The sequence below is a fragment of the Manis pentadactyla genome, chromosome 10 (genome assembly GCF_030020395.1).
Source record: "Manis pentadactyla isolate mManPen7 chromosome 10, mManPen7.hap1, whole genome shotgun sequence".
Classification (NCBI taxonomy): Eukaryota; Metazoa; Chordata; class Mammalia; order Pholidota; family Manidae; genus Manis; species Manis pentadactyla.
In genome coordinates this window covers 37465329-37480520 of record NC_080028.1, presented here as the reverse complement: position 1 = coordinate 37480520, position 15192 = coordinate 37465329, and the positions used below count along the sequence as shown (strand labels likewise).

Sequence of the window (15192 nt, the reverse complement as noted above, 5' to 3'; positions counted from 1 at the left end):
TGAAGAATGGCTGAGGTGGTGGGGAGGGCAGGGTCTCGGGGAGCGTAGGAAGGGCGGGGACCCGGATGTGTGTGGTGGCGGCGGCCGAAGAGCTAGTGTGCGGAGCTGAGAGGCCTATGGATGAGGAGGACGCGGCGGCCCCGGTAGGCGGGGATCGAGGGCGGGGTCCCGGAGACCTCGGGTCTCCCGGGAGCCTGAGGCGGGAGGCGGGGGTCCTGGGCGGAGGCTTCGGGGCCAGAGGCGGGGCTTTGCGTTCCGGGCTCTGGGTTTCTTCCCTCAGGACCCTCCTCGGCCCAGTGAGGGACCTGGGGAGACTGGGCGTCACACTGACGAGTCGGGCCCTGTTACCCCCAGGTCTGTCAGAGTGACCAGGCCGCACCCCGGTTGGGGGCGGGGCCCGGTGCGGCCGTCACTCTGCGGTGCCTAGGCTTTGGGGTTCTGTACAAGCAGACGCCCCCAGGTCTGGGGAGTCCAGGCCAAGAGCCCGGGAGGGCAGTCCTACAGCCGCCCCTCAGATGCCCGCCTTTCTGGGCCACGTGGTGGCTTGTAGTTACTGCGGAAGGGTATGATATGCGCATTGGGATTGAATTAAACCCAGCCAAGGATAACTAAGCACCTACTGTGTGCAAGGCACTGTCAGGCCTTGATGGAACCCTGTCCCAGGGTTTGGGAGATAGGAAGAGAAAAGTGCCGCCTCCTCTCACTTTGGCTCCCAGGAAAATTATATTAATTAATTCATTCCTATGTTAGCACTATTCTTGCTTTAAATACCTACTCCTCTCCGCCCTCCCTGTTACCATCTTAGTGGACGCAATCTCATCTGAACTGCTGCAACGACCTCCTAAGTAATTGTTGGCCATTTTAGTTCTTGCTCTTCATATGATCAGTTCTCCAACTAACAGCCTGAATGAGGTTTAAGATGTGATACACCTCAAAATCCTGTTATTCCCTGCTTAAAACCCTTCACAGGTTTCCCATCACACTTCGAATAAAATCCAAACTCCTTAACATAGTCTGTAGGGCCTTGATCTGGCCCCTGCCTTCCTCCCATTCTTTTCTTCTCCCTCACATTCCTTACACAGCAGCCACCCTGGCCTTTGTATTTCTCTACCATGCCAGCTCCCTTCCACCTGAGGACCTGTGTCCTGGTGTCCTGGCTGTCTCCTCTGTCTGGAATGCTCTTTCTTGGGCTTGTCACATGTCTAGTGCATCTCAACTCAAATGTCACCTAAGAGAGGTGACAGCTTCTTTGTCCTCTCTATCCAAAGTATACTTCAGATAGCATCCATCCCGTCATTCTTTATAGATGACTTTGCTTTTTCTTCTACTGCCTAACATTGTCATGTCTGTTGATTTACTGTCTGTCATATCTTGCCCACTAGAATGGAAGCATTATGAGAACAGGAATCGCATCCATCTTGTTCACAGCTGTATCCCTGGCACCTTGAACATTGCACATAGTAATAGCTCAGTAAATATTTGCTGAACGAAAGGATGAGGATGGTGATTGTGGAGGTCCATCTGGGCAACTGGCTTCAGGTTCCATGCCCTCTCCACAGTCTGGGCTGAACAGGCTGAGGTGTTTTGCTCAGGGCCCTACTTCCTCTTCTATCCCCTTCTCCCCATGACAGCTTTGTTCTCATGAACAAGATGGATGACCTCAACCTGCACTACCGGTTTCTGAATTGGCGCCGGCGGATCCGGGAGATTCGGGAGGTCCGGGCTTTCCGATATCAGGAGAGGTTCAAGCACATTCTTGTAGATGGAGACACTTTGAGGTGAGTTTAGGGGAGTGTGTCTCCCTTTTCCTTTCTGTGCCAGATTGTAGGGATGAAAAATAGGTTTTTTCCGAGCAGAAGACTGTCTGCACTGTGCTGGGAGGGGGTGCTGTTGACCCTGGAGGTCTTTCTGAGGCACAGCGTGTGCCCCTTCACCCTGCACTCCCTTCTGCCATGTCATTGGGTTACTCTGGCTTGGTCCATATTGAAGTGATCATGTCAGGTAGGAGGCTGCTGGTGTCTCAGGAGCTGCCCAAGGACCTTGCTGAGAGGACTCCACTGGGTCTGTGGGTTGTCTGGGTCTCCTGCCAGTGTCTTGGGTTGGGTTTGGTGAAGAGTGGCCATTTCAAAGGCAGTGGGTTTCCTACTTCAGGAAGGACAGTTCTGTAGTGCATCCTGCCCACCTGTGTAAGGATGGAAAGCCCATCCTTTCCAGCCTTTGATTTGTGTGTTTGTATTTGTTTTCTCTCTCTTTTCTGGCTTGAACCCCTTCCTTGACTCCTGAGCCTCATTCACACAAAGTTGTCACTGAAGAGGCGAAGGAAGTAGTGCTGTTTTAGCCCAGAGACAAGAAAGCTGAGGAGTAAGGACTGAATAACTGGCTTCCAATTGACAAAGGGCTTTAGCACAGAGGATAGAGACCAGCCATTCTCCAGTTCCACTGAGGACAGAGCCAGAGGAAAGGGGCCGAAGCTACAGCATGAGGGATTGAGGTTAGACAGGGTTGTGAGACTCCTAATAAGCAACAAAGGGAGGCTCTGCATTCTTTTCCCCATGGAAATGAAGAAGCCAGGCTTGAGTTGGTTTGCTGTGGGTTGGACCCTGGCTGGAGTCAGTGGGAGGGATAGGTGACCCCATGTATCTTGTTGTGGTGTCTGTGCAGATGTCCTGAAGTGTGGCCTGATGGATTCTCTGTGCTGGCCCTCACAGGGTGGGGGTTGGGAATGCTGAGGCCCTCCTGCCAACTCCCAGGCTAAGCTGTTAATGGAACTCCCCCATCATTCCTTCTTCAGTTACCATGGAAACTCTGGTGAAGTTGGCTGCTACGTGGCTTCTCGACCCCTGACCAAGGACAGCAATTATTTTGAGGTGATGGAGGCAGTGGGTGTGCAGAGCTGGGGATGAGATTGTTAAGCTCCAAGGAGCTCTTGATCTAGTTCTTTAAATTTCCATCAGGGCTGTCCTCTTTGCTGGGAAAGGGCACAGGATAGCATGGTGCCTAATCTGAGAGATAGGTGCCCTGGAGTCCTATCACCCTGTCCCTTCTGCAATTCTGCTCCTCACGTTGGTGGACTTTGGCCCATATCCCAGACTTAGACCCATGTATTTTTCTATGCTCTAACCCAAGCCTGCATTTACTGTATTTTCTTGGTTTTTCCATAGCTTGGAAATGATTTTCTAAGTAATTGTGGTAAAGTAGGCCCCTGCTCTCTGCAGTTCTCCCTGCAAGTGCCATGTCTTTCTCTGATCCCTATGTCTTTTATCTCTTTGAGTCTCAGCCCCCTTTGATGTCTAGCTGCCCTCCCTGTACTCCCAGGAGTTCATCCCATTTCCCATCCTTGCTAACTATGCCCTGCTCTCCTCCCTCTAGGTGTCTATTGTGGACAGTGGGGTCCGGGGCACCATTGCTGTGGGGCTGGTCCCTCAGTACTACAGCTTGGATCACCAGCCTGGCTGGTTGCCTGACTCTGTAGCCTACCATGCTGATGATGGCAAGTGAGTTGCCTCCTGTGGGGCCTGTCCCCTTTCCTGTGGACTCAGGAATCTTAGATTTTGAGGACTATTTCAAGGTGGCTTTTGCTATTCCTTCACCTATCTTGGGGTATTTTTTATAGATTTTTCTGATCAGAACAAGCCTCATAGCAACCCTTGGAGGTGTGCAGACTTAGAGGGGAGGGGGAAAGCTCACATAGGACAGAGGTAGATGCCATTGCAGAGTGACTGGGAGTGCCAAGACAAGGCCTGAGCTTTCAGTACTGGGGAGAAGTTGGAAGGCCAGGCTCAGGTCCTGTGTCTGTGTTGCTCTGTAAACAGGCTGTACAATGGCCGAGCCAAGGGCCGCCAGTTTGGATCAAAGTGCAACTCTGGAGACCGAATTGGCTGTGGCATTGAGCCTGTGTCCTTTGATGTGCAGACTGCTCAGATCTTCTTCACCAAAAATGGGAAGCAGGTAAGTGGGAACTCCTGGGAGGGATTTACGTGACTTAAAGCTGTCCAAGGATTTGTGGGATTGATGAGCAAGAGGCTTGCCCAGGGACCTATCTCCTCCATCCAGTTTCAGATATTCCTGGTCTCCTGCATGTAGTAGAAGACACGTCCCTCACCCAGGGAAAGCTGGGACAGTACCCAGACAATAGATGCAGAGGGACACTTTAGTGCAGTGGAGGATGAGCAGAAATTGGGGGGGACAGAACTGGGTGATTTGGGGGAAGGTTTTGAGCATAAAACAACAAGAGGTGGAGATTATGGCCTGGCTGCCTAAGCTGAAGGTCCTTTTTGGATTTTTGACTTGAATGCTTTTGAGGATATGTCCTTTCTGTGTGTTATTTCCCTCATTTCAGTTCTCCTCTCCTTTCCTCTTTAGAGAGACTAGTAGGGGTGAAGAGATGGGATAAGAGCAAATAGAAGAGAGAGACCCTCCTACCCCCAGCTCTCTTTCTTCTACCCACCCAGCTCTACCTCTAACCCTGGGAAAATCGTTTTCTCAAGCCTTGGTGGAGCGGTCCTACTGCCTCAGCACTTTCCTGCTCCAGCATTCATCACACGCATCAGAAGTATTTGGCAGCAAGTCTAGAGACTTGTGTTTGCCTTCTAGCTCCGTGGATACCTTGCTCAGCCAGGAGTACTTGGCAACTTTTTAAAAACTTGTGTAGTTCTGTTTTTCTCTGACAGTGTGTGTGATAATTGTTGTTGCATCATCTCAGGTACCTTGTGAGAATTAGATGAACTATGGAAAAGTGATCCAGGTGGCAGCTTTCTCCCTACCTCCCTGTGCTGCAGGTGGGCTCCACCATCATGCCCATGTCCCCAGATGGGCTGTTCCCTGCAGTGGGCATGCATTCCCTGGGTGAGGAAGTGCGGCTGCACCTCAATGCTGAGCTGGGCCGTGAGGACGACAGTGTCATGATGGTGGACAGTTACGAGGATGAATGGGGCCGGCTGCATGATGTCAGAGTCTGTGGAACTGTAAGTATGGGGCTGTAGGGCAGTTGGGGGTTGCGTGGGAGGGCTGGACTGAACACCTGTGGGCCACAGATGTGTGTCTGAATTACTTAGAATGAAGAGTGAAGACAGTGTCTTTTGTAAGGTTTTGGGAACTAGGAATTTTGGCAAGGTAGCCAGAGGCCTTGACATAGTTCTTGGAGTCCAAATCTATGTTCTCCTTAGCTCTGATTCTGTTTCCCTTCCCCTTCATTTGAGAGCTCAGGCTAGACGCTTTATCTGCAGAACAAATCATAGTTCTCCTTTGCTTTGTTTGGTTTCTTCAGCACCTAGCACTCTCTGCTTCCCTGCACACCTGCCTTTGAGAGGCCGGGCTCATTTGGAGACAGGATGCCTGGTGCCACCTTTTGGCTTGACCCCAGCTCAGCTGGCCCAGGCTTTCCATTCACCATGTCATGGGACAGGTGTGATCACAAGTCCCACTTACGTAGGGGGAAGTTCTTTGAGGTCTTTTTTTGAGTGGTATCAGTGTCAGTCTCTTCTGTCTTCCCCCCAGTCTTATAGAGGGTGAGAATATAAGCAGGTGAAGATTCAGTGGGAATTCTTGACCTTCTAACACTTGCTTTTTTATATATCTTCTCATCATTCCTGTTTTAGTGTCTCCTTGAATTTTAAACTCTCTTGGGAAGTGTATGGACCCTGAGAGAGGGAAATTCTTCGTATCTACGCTCTTCGCCTCATGCTGGGTTGGGAGTGAATGGATGCTGAGTCAGGGGTCTGGCCCTGACCTCTAATGGGCTGCCTAGGCCTCCCACTTTGAATTGTCCCTCTGCTGCCCTCTTGCTCCGAACTCAACCTTTTTCTCCACCCTCTGGCCTTCTCACCCCAACCCAGGCTGTTTTCAGTTCAGCCTTTGATAGCAAAACAGAAGCAGTGGGGGGTGGGAGTGGATTATGAACAAGGCTTCCCCCCTTCTGGAGTTCAAGGTGAGTCAAACTCAAGGAAATGGCAGAAAATGTGCCCTCCTGCTGCTTCTGACACTCTACACCCCCTTCTGTCACTGGGGAACAAGGACTGCTGGGCCTATGAGCCAGACCTCAGATGCCCACTCCTTCACCTTCACCTCTTTCCTTTCTCTACCTCTTCTACCATCATCTTGACATCTACAGAGTTGAACTTGGGACTGGGCCAGGGCAATGTTCCAGCTCTTATCCCTGACCTCTCAAGAGTGTTTTCCTGGCATCCTTTCTGTGCCTGGACTTGCCCCCATTCTACTCCCAACTCCTCCCAGGCAATCTTTTCTAACTGATGTAGAATCCTGAAGACATTTATAAATAGCTTTCATTCCTCTTTGCCATCCCTTAGTACCCTCAGGTCATACATTTAAGAATTTTTTCTTTCTTAGACATAAGCTGTTGAGTTTAGCTCCTCTCTCAGACCCTGACCCCACCCAGGCTGTTGGGACAGCTGGCAGGGTAGGCATACTACTCCCTGAGCACTTGCTCCTCTGGGGCAGACTTGGGCATGCGCCTCTTGAAGAATATATGCCTCTCTTTGATCTTGCCAACTACCCCATTTTTCAAATGAGGGTGACTTAACTCAGTTTCTTCCATCTCTTCTGCCCTCAACCACTTGTTTCTTGGCCTTTCCCACCTTGTGCCTTCTGATCATCTATTTTATTTCTGATCCAGATCCAGTAGGTCACGGTTGTGTAGCCTGGAGAAACCTGGGAGAGGTAATTTAGGCCATGCCTGTGCCTCCTATTTCTAAAGATATATAGCACAGCTGTTTTTCTTCTTGTTCTTTCTCTTTTTTCATGGCCCCCTCTGTGGCAAGCCCTTCCCTGGAACCTCAGACCTCTGCTGTTGAAGCCTGTTTCTCCTGCCCTGGGTGATGCTCCCATAGAGAGTCCTAGAACCATAAAGGTTTGGGAGAGGCTTTGATGTCATATAGTCCAGGGTTTCTTAATGTAGAGACTGGTGGCATTTTAGGTGGTGAGACAGTTCCTAGATGTGTAGGATGTTTAGCTTTCCTGGCTCGCAGACACAGGATGCTGGTAGTCCCCTCCCCTAGTCATTGTGATAGCCTTCACATTCCCAAATAGCCTCTGTTGATGAAAAGGCAGTCCCAGAGTAAAGTGAAGAGACTTGCTCAAATGTCAAGCAACAAATTAGTAGCAAAACTAAGCCCAGATATTCATTCTTTGACCCTCCCACCCATGGCCCTTTCCACTCTCTAATTTCTGCTATTCCGTTCTACCTAAGCCTGCCCTCCTCCCGCCCCTTTTCCGAAGACAAGTCTGGACTTCCTGGGCTTAAACTCCCACATCCCCTGGGATTCTCCTTTTTTTAGCCAATTCCTTCTAGGTAAGTTTCCTTGACTGCTTTGGAATTCCTTTACTCCTAGCCCTTTCTCTCAGTTTTGGAGTCTCAATTATCCTCTCTCTTCCTTCTCATTGGTTCTTCATATAAAAAAGAGCTAATTTGATTCTTGACCATTTTTTTTCCTTTAACATTTCCTTACGAAAAATTCCAGACAGAGAAGCTGAAAATGCAGTTCAGTGAAAACCTGTCCATCCACTGTCTAGATTCAGCAGTTGTTAGTTTAGTTGTGTCGTTTGAGCTGAGTATCTGTATACAGACAGACCTGGCTCTTTCTTGAGTGGAATTTTTCCCCTACTACCTGTGGCCTGTTTCCCCTCCTAAAGAGCACCCCTTCCCAGAGCTCTGAAGTGTTGAGGAATTGCTGCTGTGTTTGCTTAGGGATGGGGGTGTTGTTCCTTTCATCCCTGCCTCCAGGCCTTGCAAAGTGAAGTAATGTGTGGGGGGTGGGGGGGCCCTAGGTAAAGCTGGGGGATTAGATTCATTCTGTTTTTGTTTCCTGTTCATCGCCCCTTTGACAACTCCTTAGTGACAGGGCAACAACTTTGGTACACAAATTGGGGTGAATGAGGCACCGCACTCCCAGGGTCCTCCCCAGACCCAACCCAGGAGAAGACCGTGTTGGGGCCTGAGCTGGCTGGTGGGGAGCATGTTTGGTTCCTGTTTCAGCTGCTTCAAGGCCCTGGAGGCACTGAGCCCTCTTTTGCTCCTGTCAAGAGGGATTAGGATCTCTGCTGGCAAGAGGAGAAGGGTAGATACTAGCAGGAAAGAAGGTGCTACTGGTACAAGGGAGGAGTTGGGGTGCAGTAGACTCTGTACACTCTAGCCTGCAGCCTCCACTCTGTGGCATCCAATTCACCTGTTTGGCCTCATAAGGCTTTTGTGTGTTGAGGCTGGTGCAGAAAGCAGGGGGCTTGAGAACCCAAGGAAAGGGTTCTCCCTTCCCCCACTAATGTTGTAGAAGAACATGTTTATTGATTAGACGTGATTTGAGGAGAAACATTGGGAGGACAGTTGGTTGGCCGGGTAGAGAAATCTGAGGACTCTTCATCTGCCGTAGGGAAACAGTAACCAGTCCTGGGGCCCTTCTGGCTAGGGGCTGTTTGAGTTGGAGGTAAAGGCTGAGATGAAAGATCATTTCCTTCTTTGTGACTGGCAGTTCCAGTCTGTTGTAGCTTTGGGATGACTTAATGTTTAGGGAACACTAATATGTTGGCATGTTCCAGTATAACCCCCATTTCCTGATTTAGGGAAAGGCAGAAATGTGTATTGATCCTCTGCCAGGTGTCAGGTGCCATGCTGAGCACTTGACACTTACCCCATTTGGTCTTCCCACCCATGTTTGGAGATGAAAGTAATAGTATGCCTATTTTACTGATGAAGAAATTGAGGCTCAAAGAAGTGAAGGTCACTTGCTCAAGGTCAGTGGCTAGTAAGTAATAGGAGTTAGGATTTGAACCCAGGTCCTTTTGATTCTTATTCAAACTAAGAGTCGACTGAGACAGATAGAGGGACCAGCATTGAGATTCTAGCAACTCTGACTCCAGGGGCCAGGCCTACCATCTCCTCTAGGTTCCCAGTAGCCCTAACACACCTAGGAGGGAGTGTTAAAATGCAAGGATCTGTCAGGGAGGCCAAACTTCCCCCGCCTCGCCCTCTAATGCTCTGAGATGGCTGGAGGGCTGGAGAGGACTTTGCCGGAAGCGGGAGAGGATTAGAGAGGATCAGAGGAATTGGGCTACTCACACCGGGAGGGTTGGGTGGTTCCTCTCTTGAAGAGGGCAGACTGTACAGGGACCTAGTCTTCCGGGCTGTCAGCAGTCTGAACTGCTCTGCAGGTGGGGAGTGGGTTGTAGAATACCATTAGTGTTTCATCCTCCTGGTCTTCCCCTTAAGGAAGCGTCCCACCCTATCCATAGACCAACTGTAGTGCTGCCCTCCTCAGAGTTGAGACAGAAGGAATGGTTGGGCGGGTTTTTCCCAAGGATCAGGATCTGGATCTGCTGTCTCTTGGCTCTGGAAGTGGAGAACACTGTGTTTCCTACACTGAGGCCAGTTGGATGGAGTGGGTCAAGGGCAGCTGTGGGGTCCCCCACCCAGTTCTGCAATTCTGGGTGGAGAGAGTGGGCTGGGGGCTGCGCAGACAGGGTGGAGTGTAACCCAGTTACTGTGCATCAAGCCCCACCCCTCGTGGTTTGTGGGCGGATGCAGAGGAGGAACCCAGGCTGAGCAGGGAACACAGAGGACCATGAGCAGAATTCAAATAATGTGGGCCTTAACTAGTACCCAGTAAATCAGAAGACAATCTGTAGGGGCCCCCTTTTGGAGAAAAGAAAGCAGTGTGATGTAATAGAGAATACTTGGGCTAGGAGCGTAAATAGAAGAGCCAGTGTACCTTGAAATGTATAAGTCCCTGGATGTAGGAATAGAGGAGAAAGAGCTTGGGTGTGGATGTAGGTGTTCTGTCGTCTTTCTCTTGCTTTTCCCTGGTCATCCATCCCGGTCTCCAGTTCTCTTTGGAGAGGAAGGGAGGATGGACTCAAAGTGACAGGGCTTTGGGGATCCAGAGCTGAGAAGGGGACCAAGTCCCTCTGTCTCCTCTCTGAAGGGGATAGTGAGGCTGCAGGACCTGCCTGTGCTGGAGACATGTGTAGGCCTTCACACTGGTGCAGGCAAGCCTAATTCCTTCCTGTTCAGGCAGGAGTTCAGTGTGGGGTGAGAGGCCAGCATCCCAAGGCTTGCCAGGGATAAGTGGAGGAGGTCCCCAGGGAGTGTTTTCTTCAGGACTGGAGGGCTGGGAAGGTAGAAGAAAGTCTGGAGGGGCAGTTTGGCTAATTAAAAAGGGATTAAGGAATCCCAGGTGATGCTGAGGGTGGAGGAGAGAGGGGATGGGGTTGAGTCATAGCCCCACCATTACCATGACAACTGATAAATAAATCCTCCCAGATTGGGGGTTGCTGCCCCATCATGCCCAGGCAGGACCACTGTGGGACTGAAGAGCCCCAAGAGCCCATCAGTCATCTCCCCTCTCTTCCAGATTCCACACCCCTGCACCAGCTTGAAAGAGCCACAAGAGGGCAGGGACAGGAAAGCCTGCTTTTCTATCTTTGTTCCACCCACTCCCCTCCCTCCCATTAAAGCAAAGGCGTAAAGCTGGTTGTCTTGGTTTCCCTGGCTCCCCACAGCATCTCCTGACCCAGCTATGAACAGCTCTTGCAAGACCAGATAAAGACCTTGAGGAATTCTGTCAGTTCCATCCCAGGCAGAATTGGTTTCTGAGCTCCCCTCCCTCAGATATCTGGAGTTGGCCCCCAACCTCTGCATCCTCCCTGTCCCCACTGGGCCCCTGAGAAAGTTGGCAGGTTCCTCTCAGCTTGGTCTTCACTTCCTCTCTCTGTTTAGGCCGCTGGGTGGACCTTTCCGTGCAGGGTTATTCAGGGAGGTGATGACCTAGCCTAGAGACTCCTACTGAGGTCCCCAGGACCCAGCCATTTGGCTGCTGTGCTGCTCTCCCTCCTCCCCCAAAGCAAGGAGAGGGTCTTTGGCTCAGCAGGCAGGTGGGCACAGTGTTCAGCAAGGGGTTCAGTCCTCTTGCTCATGCTGCCACCTTCACTACCCCCACTGCACTCCAGTCCTTTTTTTTTTTATTAAGGTATTATTGCTATACACTCTTATGAAGGTTTCACATGAAAAAACAATGTGGTTACTACATTTACCCATATTATCAAGTTCCCCCCCATATCCCAGTGCAGTCACTGCCCATCAGTATAGTAAGATGCCACAGATTCACTATTTGCCTTCTCTGTGCTACACTGTCTTCCCCCATGATCCCCCCACACCATGTGTACTAAACATAATACCCCTCAATCCCCTTCTCCCTCCCTCCCCTCCCACCCTCCCCATCCTTCCCACCCTCTTCCACCCTCTCCCACCCCTCCCCTTTGGTAACCGCTAGTCCCTTCTTGGAGTCTGTGAGTCTGCTGCTGTTTTGTTCCTTCAGTTTTGCTTCATTTTTATACTCTACAAATGAGGGAAATCATTTGATACTTGTCTTTCTCTGCCTGGCTTATTTCACTGAGCTTAATGTCCTCCAGCTCCATCCATGTTGTTGCAAATGGTAGGATTTGTTTTCTTCTTATGGCTGAACAGTATTCCATTGTGTATATGTATCACATCTTCTTTACCCATTCGTCTACTGGTGGACACTTAGGTTGCTTCCATATCTTGGCTATTGTGAATAGTGTTGTGATAAACACAGGGTGCACTCCAGTCCTTTTGTCCTTGCTGGAACATGGAAGCCCACATTGTGCCTCTAGGATCTTTTCCCTCTCAGCTAGGGGTTTTTGTCAGACCCAAGAAGCTGGTCTCCAGACTCCCTTTCCCTCCCACCCTGCCTCTTCCCCAACAGCTACTGGAGTACTTGGGCAAGGGCAAGAGCATTGTTGACGTGGGTCTGGCCCAGGCCCGGCACCCACTGAGCACCCGTAGCCACTACTTCGAGGTGGAGATCGTGGACCCAGGAGAGAAGTGCTACATCGCCTTGGGGCTGGCCCGCAAGGTGGGCACTTCTTAATCTCTAGCTGCTCAGCTCTGGGGCTGTTGGGATGCATCTGGGAAGATCTTGGAGGAAATTGTTGGTGGGGGTGGGTCTTCAGCTGAGACAGAACACAACCATATATGCTGTGAGAGTACAGACCCCACGTGACCTGAGGACCTGAGGGAGTGTGGGTGTGGGGCGGGGACAGCCTGTAGCCCTGGTTGTGGAAGCCACCTTCTTACCTTCACTGCATCCCCTGCAACCTCAAGTGCCTGAAGGATGTGAGAGGCTGCAGGGGTGGTGAGCAGTCATCTGGGTTTTAGCCTGTTGGAGAAGATTGAAGTTTCAGATGCCACCATCTTCTGTCCTCTTTTTTGTGTGTGTGGTATCATAGATTTTCTTTTTTCTTCTTGGTTCAGGATTATCCCAAGAACAGACACCCTGGCTGGAGCAGAGGGTCTGTGGCTTATCATGCAGGTGCGTGGGGACTGCCCTGGGACACCTCAGGCTGTCGGGGATGTAGAGGCACAGGGACATCCATTTCCTGGCTCTTCACAAATGGCCTCTCCAGTATCTGGTGGGAGAGACTTTCCCCTTTGTCATCTCATCTTCCTTTCCCAAGCTGCTAGAGCTCTCCCCTCATCTGTGTTTTTCCTCCCAGTCCTAAAAGCCAGGGTTGCAGAATAGGGGCACAGGATCTGGGCCCTGAGTGGACATTCCTGGCCTCTGAGTTGGCTCCCTCTGTGCCCTTCCTGCAGATTCTACAAGGTCTCTTTTTGGTTAGCTTGATTTCCTTTAGGGCTTTCTTTAGAAAGAAGTTGCCCTGAGTTCCCGGTCCCACCTCCCTCCACTCTCCGACCAGCTCCCCTGAGGGAGATAAGCTCCCCCTTAGTCCCTTGAATGGACGGACATGTGTCTCTTTCCTTTTATTTGGTACCCTCTACCCACCCTTGTCTCTACAGCTTTATTTCACCTTGCTTCTCCGTTCCTTGGGGCCAGAGAGGGAGGTGGGGAAGTGTTAAGCTTCAAGGAGGGGCCTCTCTGGGGAGTGTAGAAGGGGGTCAGCTTTTCCTTCAGGTATGTGTCCTCTCCCCTGCCTCCCACAGATGATGGGAAGATCTTCCATGGCAGTGGCGTGGGGGACCCCTTTGGCCCACGCTGTTACAAAGGGGATATAATGGGCTGTGGAATCATGTTCCCTCGAGACTACATTCTGGACAGTGAGGGTGAGTGGGGTGGGGGTGGGGCCAGCCAGGCTGGGTTGGGCAGAGGGTGAGGGCAGTACCCGCTGGAGCTCAGGTGTCCTGACCTCCTAGGTGACAGTGATGACAGTTGTGACACAGTGATCCTGTCCCCGACTGCCCGAGCTGTCCGGAATGTCCGGAATGTCATGTATCTGCACCAGGAAGGGGAAGAGGAAGAGGAGGAAGAGGAGGAGGAAGAAGATGGGGAAGAGATTGAGCAGGAGCATGAGGGCAAGAAGGTGGTGGTGAGTGGGGAGGCTTGGGGTTGGACCAGGCTTCTTGGGCCTGGGCAAGGCTTGGCAGTGGGGGTCAGAAGGCGCAGCTAGGGCAGGGAAAGGGGAAGGCTGGTTGGCGTTGCTGTGGGTGAGCTCCGGAGCCCAGGTTCATGAGGGCAAACTGGTTGGGAGCTGGTTTCCAGCCTTATGACGCCCTCTTGTGGTCACCTCGTGTCACCCTGAGTCTCTCCTACAGCAATTCTGGGGATTGGGAGTGATTGGGGGGGTTCAGACCTGTGTAGTTCCTGCATCCTCAGAGAAGAGGCCAGAGCCAGCCTGCTCCACTCTTCTCCCTACCTCCACCCCCAGGTTTTCTTCACTCGGAATGGCAAGATCATTGGGAAGAAGGATGCAGTTGTACCTTCTGGGGGCTTCTTCCCTACCATTGGAATGCTGAGCTGTGGAGAGAAAGTCAAAGTGGATCTGCATCCCTTGAGTGGCTAGGGGCTTCTCCCCTAGACCTGCTCCTTCTCCCTCTCCTCACCCTTGCAGAGCCAGGTACCCAGTTCCTGACTTCCCTGAGGATTTGTTTACCTGGTAGGCCCCGGAGGGGAGGGGTGCATAGTCACTCTGCCCCTGCCAGATCAGGTCCCTGCCAAGCTCCTCTGTGCCCATGTTTCTGACCTGGTGCCACCTCTCTTATCAGTTCCTGGGCCCAAGTTCCTGGTTGGACAGGATCAGGCCCAAAGAATGGTGTTGCTCAGTGGTGGGTCTCATTGCTTTGGCCAGTGGGCTCCTACATTCACCTTTGCCCACTGGCCCATGTGAGTGGAGAGGAGTGAGCACCCTGTCTCAGCTGCTATTTGGGCATGAGGCTTTGCAGAGTGGAGTAGAGACAACCCCTCCCTGTTTACTGCAGTATTTTTCCTTGTATTTTCTCTTTTTGTTCTCTGTTCCATCATGTAAACCAGTTGCTGCTGTCATCCCCCCTGGCTGGGCTAGGGGGGCTCTTTTTGCCCCTGTCTCTCCTTCGACTGACTGCTATCCCAGTAAGACTACTCTAGGGTCTCTGTTTTGTCCTCTGAGAGCCAGCTTTCTCCCTGACTACCTGTTCGGCCTCTGTAGTCCCACAGAGAATCTGAGTCTCTGGCTCCCCACAGCTATACACACAGGTGGGTGCCCATTACATGTTTGATGGAGTAAGAGAGGGGCTGTCTGGTGGGGGACTAGGGCCTTTGCTCCCATCTGCCCCTTGCCATCCTCTGTTCACCTGTGGTACCCTTGTCCCTAGTTTCCTGGGCTGCAGGCTGAGATTCCATAGCATGTCTCTCCTGCCATGGTGAGGGTAAGACCCCAGAGGGAGCCCAGAAGGCAGCTTGGCCCCTTAGTGCCCTTCTCTGCTCCACCCCTGCCTCTGTGCCCAGCTTGCTGCCTGTGCCAGTTGCTTCAGTGTTTGACTCTAGCATTTACATGTGTGCCCCTGCACCAAACCCTCCTGTCTCATATCCCCTTGACCCCCAAACCCCTCTACATACAGTGACTTCTGGGAGGAAGAGGGAGCAGGAGCTGTTGGCCTTGGTTTGCACAGAGTGGTAGGACTTTGGGGAAAGGGGGTGAGCTGTTGTGCTGCTGGGGTCTCCCCTTTGGCCCTCCCTTCAGGCCCTGCACTATGATGTATGAAATGTATGTACAGACCACAGATGTTTATACAGCCAATAAAGATGGAGTTTCCATATTTATCAGCATGGCTGGGCCAGAGTATCCTTTCCAGTATATGGGGCTAGGGACAGGGCTGGAGGTGGGGGCAGCCAAGGGCAGTTTGCTCCTAGGAACACGTGGACCAACATGAGGCCACCATGGGGATTGTTTACATTC

At 51.6% G+C, this 15192-nt stretch overlaps 1 protein-coding gene across 3 annotated transcripts; it reads left to right on the top strand.

The window, feature by feature from the left end:
• Positions 1 to 15062, top strand: SPRYD3 (SPRY domain containing 3). Of its 3 annotated transcripts, XM_036915203.2 has the most exons (11): positions 1 to 143; positions 1632 to 1778; positions 2792 to 2867; positions 3370 to 3494; positions 3813 to 3948; positions 4779 to 4964; positions 11730 to 11879; positions 12278 to 12335; positions 12965 to 13084; positions 13175 to 13347; positions 13687 to 15062. In XM_036915203.2, the coding sequence occupies exons 1-11, from the start codon at positions 121 to 123 to the stop codon at positions 13819 to 13821; spliced, it is 1329 nt and encodes a 442-aa protein (XP_036771098.2). In that variant the 5' UTR covers positions 1 to 120; the 3' UTR covers positions 13822 to 15062. The 3 variants fall into 3 exon arrangements, with proteins under 3 accessions (XP_036771098.2, XP_036771097.2, XP_036771099.2); XM_036915202.2 differs by lacking the exon at positions 13175 to 13347; XM_036915204.2 differs by lacking the exons at positions 2792 to 2867; positions 3370 to 3494; positions 13175 to 13347.
• The last annotated feature ends 130 nt before the right edge of the window (positions 15063 to 15192 follow it).